Source organism: Prenolepis imparis, unplaced genomic scaffold (genome assembly GCF_030444845.1).
Source record: "Prenolepis imparis isolate NDT839.2.m4 unplaced genomic scaffold, iyPreImpa1.0 SCAF_2, whole genome shotgun sequence".
Taxonomy (NCBI): Eukaryota; Metazoa; Arthropoda; class Insecta; order Hymenoptera; family Formicidae; genus Prenolepis; species Prenolepis imparis.
In genome coordinates, this window is record NW_028141160.1 from 6,121,043 (window position 1) to 6,130,199 (window position 9,157).

The 9,157-nt window shown below is 32.6% G+C and overlaps 1 protein-coding gene across 2 annotated transcripts; it reads left to right on the forward strand.

The window, feature by feature from the left end:
* The first annotated feature begins 7,114 nt into the window (after positions 1-7,114).
* Positions 7,115-9,130, forward strand: LOC145946165 (uncharacterized). Of its 2 annotated transcripts, XM_083055672.1 has the most exons (5): positions 7,115-7,729; positions 7,864-8,226; positions 8,309-8,457; positions 8,551-8,612; positions 8,752-9,130. In XM_083055672.1, the coding sequence occupies exons 1-5, from the start codon at positions 7,595-7,597 to the stop codon at positions 9,006-9,008; spliced, it is 966 nt and encodes a 321-aa protein (XP_082911798.1). In that variant the 5' UTR covers positions 7,115-7,594; the 3' UTR covers positions 9,009-9,130. The 2 variants fall into 2 exon arrangements, with proteins under 2 accessions (XP_082911798.1, XP_082911789.1); XM_083055663.1 differs by having other exon boundaries at positions 7,126-7,729; positions 8,309-8,612.
* Positions 9,131-9,157: the final 27 nt, after the last annotated feature.

Sequence of the window (9,157 nt, forward strand, 5' to 3'; positions counted from 1 at the left end):
AAGCAGTGGTATCAACGCAGAGTACTATCTTACTGTAGAAAATAACATTTTTATAATTCGCATTTTGTCTACTGAAAATAATTTTAATGGATTAAAGATTAAATCATCCGATTTATGTCGTGTTTGGTGTCATTTTAATCGCAAAAGTCTCATTAATCCGTTAAAATTATTTTCAATTCGATATATTGCGAATTATCAAAATTTTATTTTCTATAGTAACATGACATGATATATGAAAGATTAGATAAAGGAAGCCTCGCGAGAAGACTTCGGAACTCTTTGATGATATGTCATCTCGCTCGCTCTTTATTCGTTCTCGCTCTCGCTTCGACGACATCGGGAACCTTTCCTTATCTACGATAATTTTCACGCGAATATAAACATTTTATACATAAAAATTAAAACTTTTAATTTGTATTTTATCGATTTGAAAATAATTTTAATGGATTAATGAAATTTCAGCGATTAAAATGACACCAAACACGACATAAATCGGATGATTTAATCTTTAATCCATTAAAATTATTTTCAGTAGACAAAATGTGAATTATAAAAATGTTATTTTCTACAGTAAGATGACATATACATATACATATATATTCGTGAAATACTATAATATAAATGAAGAAAGCCTCGCGTAAAAGACTGCGAAACTGACGACATGATCTCGTTTTGCTCTCTCATCGTTCTCGTCCTCTCGCTTCGACATCCGGAGACCTTTATATATATATATATATATATATATATATATATATATAATATAATTAATATATATATATAATTAAAGTATATGTTAAAATGTAAAATATCGCATATAAAATATATGTTAAAATAATGTAAAATATCGCATAAAAAAAATATATATATTTTTTTTTTTATTTATTTATATACGCGAAATGTTTTTCTTATCTATAATTTATAGATATAAGATGTGTGGACACACATGCATAAAAAATGATTTTAGATTTTACTTCTCGAAATGAAAGTGGATGTATTTAGCACGGACATGAACCAAATAATCGATGGTATCAAAAAGTGGATGTGGATACGTAGTTCCAATTCCTAAAAGTGGATGCACGGTGCTGCTGTACGGCCTAATAAAAGCGTCCCACGAAAATCGCCGGCATGGACCTCCATATAGTTAGCAGACGAATTAGAGATTTCTTATTTTCTATTATACCAATCGCTTCGGAATCATTTGGGCAAATTTAGGAATAGATTCTCATAGTTTAGGAAATAGTAGTTTATTTATAATTAATTAAAATAAATTGAGCGTATAGTTAGCAGACATAAATTTAAAAAATATTTTTTTTTATTGTAATTGACGTGAAATTATTTGAGAAACACGTCTGTAATGTTCTTAGCCTTTGGGAAATAATTATTTTATCTGAAAATCAAGTTTAAAGTACATTTATTAAGGTGCCTTTTCATGCTGACGCTCGACGCTCATTTTTAGTGGCAAAAGACGTCACGTGACCAAAAATAAAGATACCAATTCGTCAATTTTGGTCACGTGACGTCTTTTGCCGCTAAAAATGAGCGTCGAGCGTCAGCATGAAAAGGCACCTTAAGACATCAATTAGACAAATTTTATATTTCTTATTTTTCTTTATTATTTCTTATTTTTTCTTATTGTAATAATTTGAGAATCATTTGGACAAATTTAGGAATATATTTTCATAGTTTTAAGACTAATAGTTTATTTATAATTACAGAAAATTAATTAAGAATGAATAGTTAGCAGATATTACTTTAAAACATCTTTTTTTTATTTAAAGCAATATGAAATCATTTGAGAAACGCGTTTTTAATGTTGTCAGCGTTTGGGAAATAATAGTTTATGAGGAAAATACTCTCAAGGCTTAAGGTTTAAATCATCTATTGTGGACCAAGTCTTTTGTTAGAAGCTATAAGCTCAAGAAAGACTATAGAAATTTTTTATTTGATAGCCAATCGCTATGTCCGACAAACTCGTCGTATGTACGGCAAATGTAATATATTTATTATATATAATATAATAATAATAATTATTATTTAACTGTGTATAATATAGAAAATTTCTTGAGTCTCTATTTTTTAGCTAATTAATGCGCTTAAACAGATTGTCGTACGACAAATTTAATATCACCCTTAGGGCCATTCCCAGGTAGAACATAAAACTCATAATGACGTCATAATGACATCATCATGATTTTATTCATCACTTAAAAGTTATCTGGACAAAAATGATTCAAAAATGATTTAAAGATGACAAAAGTAATCATTAGATTTAAATCCCCTTAATATAAAATAATTGCATTATATGACTTTTAAAAAGTTTATGTTGCTTGAATAATTGTTAGAATGTGTGAACAATAAACAAATAACTGTAATATATGTATAAAAAATTTTTTCCAAAATCACTTTTAAATGACGTCATCATGATGTCATTATGAGTTTTATGTTCTACCTGGGAAGTTTATTCAAACTGTTTACTTTTTGTGATATTAAATAATTAACTTATACATGTGATCGATCCAATGCTACGTGCCAGTGTCGAGCCGACACTGGTTTCCGACATTGACCTGACATTTAAAAAAAAATATTTGTATATCCATTTCGAAATTTTATTACTTTTTTTAAACTGAATTTGTTTCTTAAGATAATTTTTGAAAAATTATATATTTGTGCTGGTTATGACATATGCAGATATAACACTTATATCAAATTAAAAAGTAGTCTACCACGTAAGGCAGTTGGCTCACGATCCAGAGGTCCCGAGTTCGAGTCCCACCAAGGTAAGTGTGTTTTTCAAATACGAGAAAACATTTAATCCATTATAAAATGCCTAATTTTCAGATAGAATCATTATATAAGTTTGCATGTAGTTAAAAACAAGTTAAAAGATTTCGAAAAGGATATATGAATATATTTTTTTGGCCCAAGCCAAAATTTGTACGCCCATATTGGCCCAAGTTTGGAAAGCAATAAGGGCCCTAGATAAAAGAGCGTGACATCTCGAGATTGGGCCAAGATGGGCGTCCTAACTCGGGCCTCAAATAAAGTTAGGAAACCTTTATAGAGCCCGGTTATAGCCTATATAAAATTTCCACACGGGATATGAAATCAAAAATAAGTCATCAAAACGTTGCTAAAAATGTATTAAATGAGATCATTATGATTTTTTCAAAATGACATTTTAGTGACGTCATAATGACGTCATTATGAGTTTTATGTTCTACCTGGGTTACATACTTGACGCGATGAGCGATGAGCGATATCCAATAAGGAAATATTTTTTTCTAGAAATAATATTTTTGGACATAAAAATTTGTAATGTTTTATTTTAAACACCCGGTATATAATATAATAATAATTATTATTATTTAATATTTATTTTCATCACATTGTGACGAAAAATAGAGCTCTTATTGGATATCGCTCATCGCTCATCGCGTCAAGTATGTAATGGCCCTAAAGGCCATTGCACGTACAAAAATTTTAGTCGTAATCGTAAAGCCATAAGCAAATCGTTCAATCATAGAGAAGAATTATCATGACGTAATAAGAATGCTTGACTGTGATTGAACGATTTGCTTACGGCCTTACGATTACGACTAAAATTTTTGTACGTGCAATGGCCTTTAGGGTGATATTAAACTTGCGGTCGTACAATCTGTTTAAGTGCATTGATTGGCTAAAAAATAGACTCAAGAAATTTTCTATATTGTACACACTTAAATAATAATAATTATTATTATATTATATATAATAAATATATTACATTTGCCGTACATACGAGTTTGTCGGACATAGCAATTGGGTATCAAATAAAAAATTTCTAGTCTTTCTTGAGCTTAGCTTCTAATTGTAAGACTTGGTCCACAATAGATGATTTAATTATAAATAAACCTTAAGCCTCGAGAGTATTCTCCTCATGAATTATTGCTTCCCAAACGTTGACAACATTAAAAACGCGTTTCCCAAATGATTTCATATTGATTTAAATAAAAAGAAAGATGTTTTAAAGTTATGTCTGCTAACTATTCATTTTTAATTAATTTCCTGTAATTATAAATAAACTATTAGTCTTAAATCTATAAAAATATATTCCTAAATTTACCCAAATGATTCTCAAATGATTACAGTAAGAAAAAATAAGAAATAATAAAAAAAAATAGGAAATATAAAATTTGTCCAACTGATGTCTAATAAATGTACTTTAAATTTGATTTTCAGATAAAATAATTATTTCCCAAACGTTAAGAACATTACACACGTGTTTCTCAAATAATTTTACGTCAATTACAATAAAAAAATTTTTTTTTAAATTTATGTCTGCTAACTATACGCTCAATTTATTTTAATTAATTATAAATAAACTACTATTTCCTAAACTATGAGAATCTATTCCTAAATTTGCCCAAATGATTCCCAAGCGATTGGTATAATAGAAAATAAGAAATCTCTAATTCGTCTGCTAACTATATGGAGATCCGGCATGGCTTCTCTCAGGCTTCTCTCTGGCATAAGTAAAAGTTTATGCTTGTGACTTATGCATTATGTATTTTTATGTAGATTGGAAATTCAGAAGCCATGGGCAGAATCACCGACGACCATAGCGCATGCGCTATGGCTTCTGCATTCTGCCCATGGTTTCTGCAATTTTATGTGCTTCCAGCTTTAAGCGGGGAGCACACAAACTTGCATAGCGCATAAACATATACATAAGAAAATTGATTGGTCCATAAACGTATGCATAAGAAAATAAACCAATCAAATTTCTTATGTATACGCTTATGCGCCTATGCAAGTTGTGTGCTCCCCGCTTTAAGGTGCCTTTTCATGCTGACGCTCGACGCTCATTTTTAGCGTCAAAAGACGTCACGTGACCAAAATTGACGAATTGGTATCTTTATTTTTGGTCACGTGACGTCTTTTGACGCTAAAAATGAGTTCAGCATGAAAAGGCACCTTTAGAGACCTATAATAAGAGATGCGCCAATGACTCCCCACAACTCCTGTCCGCCATCTTGTACCCTTATTGTGACGTCATGCACAGATGTCTATATAGACATCTGTGCGATCATGTCAACAAAGCGGATCTGCTGTACGGAGCAGCCGCAAATAAGTCGCTCATTATAGTGCATGTTGGTGTATATATCAATAATAATAATAATAAATAAATATATAAATTAAATTTTCTGATTTACTGGTAGAACTAGCTTTACTGATAAAAATGTGCATTCTATTTGATCTGTTAAAATAAATTATAAGAATAATATAAAAAAGGATATTAGAATATAATTTACATTATGAGCTTATAATATTATATATTACATAAAACAAAATGTTATCTTACAATCACTTTATAATTTCACATTTATAATAATCCATATAACTTCAGTACTTGTCAACATGTAGCAGACGATCTCGTCCAGCACGGGTATGCAATGGCGGATAAACCATGTGACTCACACTGATCAATCACGGATAGGTTCGGCTTTGGCGTATCTCTTATTGGGTGCATCCAGAAGTACAACCGCTCACTGAGCGCTCAGTGAGCGATCGTGTTTCTGGTTTCTGGATGCACCCAGTGGCTCACTGAGCGATAGTGCTTCTGAGGGTGACCATGGCGCGTATTGCGATACGCGCGTATCGAGCATATCGAACTCCAACCAATGGCAGACGATCCGTCGTTTTCGATACGCCGCCGTTCCGCCGAGTCCATTATTGTAGCGTAATACGCGGAATACGCCGCATGTAAAGTAATCGGGTGCCACAGTGCCTAGTGCCATAATCGAAAAGAAGACGCCGAATTTGTTTTGAAAATAGTTTTCGTGTTTTCTTTTATAAAATTGATTATCATGAACAAAGAAAATACAAATCCTGTGAGTATCTATAGCATTTTGAAATATTATTTTTGTAATGTTTGTAATTGTTTGTATTTACATTGTGCTTCATAATAATATTTTGAGATTAGTTTAGAATTTGATGAATCATATTTTTGTTTAGTTTGCACTGATTATTTCGGCTTAATATAAATACGGATATATTTCATTATGAATTACAAATTATTGTGTTTATTGTCCTTTTTTTCTTCTTACAGCCAATAAAATGTGGATATTGTGGTTGGCTGATCGATGGCCCACTGCATCTTACCTTACCACACATTCGTGTTTTCAAAACTATGATAATGAAACACAACTTCTAAACATTGACGAGAATAATGTTGCATCTATTAGTAAGTATTTTAAGAACAATAATTATTTGTAATAGTCAATTCTGTAATAAATACACATATTTCACACTGGTTTAAAGTTTAACTGTTTATTTTATTGGCAACTTAACACAAGTCAGTTGTAGTACTCATAATTATTTATGTATATATATTCATACATTTCATATTTACAGTTGAAAAGGATCAATCGACAGACGTCCAAGCAAGCAATATTGGCGATTATAATGAAGCGCTTATTAATGCTGTGTACGCTAGACCTGCATTATACGACCATCGTATACCAATAAAGGAAAGGACAGGCTTGAAAAAAAAATTGCCACTAATTTTTTATGCTCGACAGGTTCGTCTTTATCGGGATGCCCAAGAGTACGCAATACCGAAGTATTATAGAAATATTGCCATTGATGCATAAGAATACTGAAAATTAATATTTTTATGAAGACTTCTAAAATAGAAAAATATATATGTTACTAATATATATTACCTATGGAAGAGTTTCAATAAAACTAATGTTGTATCTCAATGAGCATTTTTAAGTTGCCTCCCCAACAACAGCAATTTTTTTTATACTTTTACTTTTACTTTATTATTATTTATAAACTGGCTTCTGAAAACTTCTGATTTCTTCACTTTTTAGATGCATGCGTGCTTGTGTGCGCGCGTATAATACGCCGGAGTTCTGTTCCCAGTGTCCCATGGAGCGGATGCGGAAGCGCAACTAGTGGATCGCCAATCACAAGATTCTGATAGAACCCTTTCAAAGATTCCGTTGAAGCAGTCCTGCGGTTAGCGATCCGCTAGTTGCGCTTCCGCGTAATCCGTTCCATGGGACACTGGGAACAGAACTCCGGCGTATTGAAAACAGCGAACATCTCTGATTGGTCACAGAGTTCGATACGCGCGATACGCTCCATGGGACGTCACCCTGAATGCACCCAATATAGGTCTCTAGGAACCATCAATCAGAAATCGCGACGCCACATTTGCCTCTGTATTTATATAGAGTCTAGTGTCGACATTCTAACTTAAGAGTGTCTTCAGTATATTCAGCTTCTACCTAATTTGTTTAATTTTGTATTGTTTTGTGCGTGTTTTACGTTCATAATAAAATACTCTACAAAAAAGTCTACATCTGCCAAAGTCACGGGAAAAAGTTTTTTATCGAAGGCTTTGATCTAATCATTAATTTTATAAACATTAGGCTGATAAAATGCGTTAGTCATTAGTCATCAGATATGAGTCTCCACGGTCTTTCGTAACATGACACATTATGACTGAGCGAGAGAAGTCTAACCTAAATAAGGACGTTCTTGACATAACGTAATCGGTATTACTGTCTCCGGTTGCCCACTAAATCTCGTTAAACGATGAGCGATGCGTATCAAGGGCCTGCTACTGTTGCTGATCTGCATAGCAGGAAGCAGCATCGTTTTCATTGCTTTCAGCAATCAACGACCTTCCATTCAAACTCTAGTGACGGAGACTCACAAACAATTACGGAGCTTCCAGGTAAATATATTGTTTGACAGAGGCTGAGTTTCGATATTCACTGCCAGTACTGTAAATCTATAGTTTACGTCACGTACACTGAGTTTTTAAGTCATTTTTTTTTCATCGCATTAATTACATAATATTGTTTCAAGGAAAATTTGAAAGACGTTGAGGAGAAACGTCTGGTGACAGATTCCAAATATCTTGCGTTGCTTGGTCTGGATGGTCAGACAAGCACTACACCGGTCAGTCTCAAGCCTCAGAATGTGACGGTCGTGTCACTTGTAAGGCCTGGAAATGAGCAATATATTTATGGCTTTGTTAGAAACATCAGCCATTTTTTGCCAAATAATAGTATTGTGATTTATAGCGTCGGTTTGAATGAAGATTCCTTACAAAGTATTAGATTCGCTTGTAACTCTACAAGGTGTAATGTGATTCACTTTGATCTAAGCCCATTTCCTGCTCACGTCGAAGATGACACACTGCATGTTTATAGACCTTTAGTTATTCAAGTGAGTAGCAACTTCTTCAACGCCTTTATAGATTTTTTTTTCAAGAGAATCATATTGATTAAATCATGCTTTTGTATCACAGACAGCTTTAAATACGCTAGGTAGTATAATCTATATGGACTCAAATGTGCGCCTGAATTCTTCAGACATTTCAAAATATCTTTGTCCAAAATCTGGAATCTTGACTTGGCCTACAAGGCACGCCATTAGTTCCCTAACGCATCCAAAGATGTACGAATACTTTCATGCCTCCGCTGAGAGTTTTTTCTTTCTCCCACTGATTAGAGCATCATACTTAGTAATTAGTAATTTTAAAAATATTAGGGAAAGTGTAATGCTGCCTTGGGTCCAGTGTGCATTGACGAGAGATTGTATTTCCCCTATTGGTAAATACTTTTTGATTTATATTTACATACATTTACACATAGTTTCTATAATTTTTATATTTCTCTCAGTGGATATATATCATTTTTTTTCAAATTGATTCTTTATAAATGTTAAATTTTCTTAATTAAATTTTCATAGGTGCACAGTCAGCGGGCTGTAGGTTCAATAAAAAGCCACAGTATCGGTACTCCGGTTGTCACGCTTATGACACCTCTGCATTAAATATAGTGCTGGGATTGCATTTTAACTTCGATGATACATATTATGTACACAAGGAGCGGGAGATATATTTTAATAAAATCCAGCCCGAAGAAATTACCGAGGAGTACCTTATGATCACGCGGCAAAACAATGCCACCGAGACCAACGCTAGGAATTTCATATCGGAGCATTAATAAACTTTTTTTGATCTCAATTTACTTTAGGTATATATATATATATGTCGAACAAGCACAACTTAATTTAAGATTATTAAGCATTGAATTAAATTATAATAAATGAGCAGAATGACCAACAATCCTGGATTTTCTTTTCAAGGGTATCG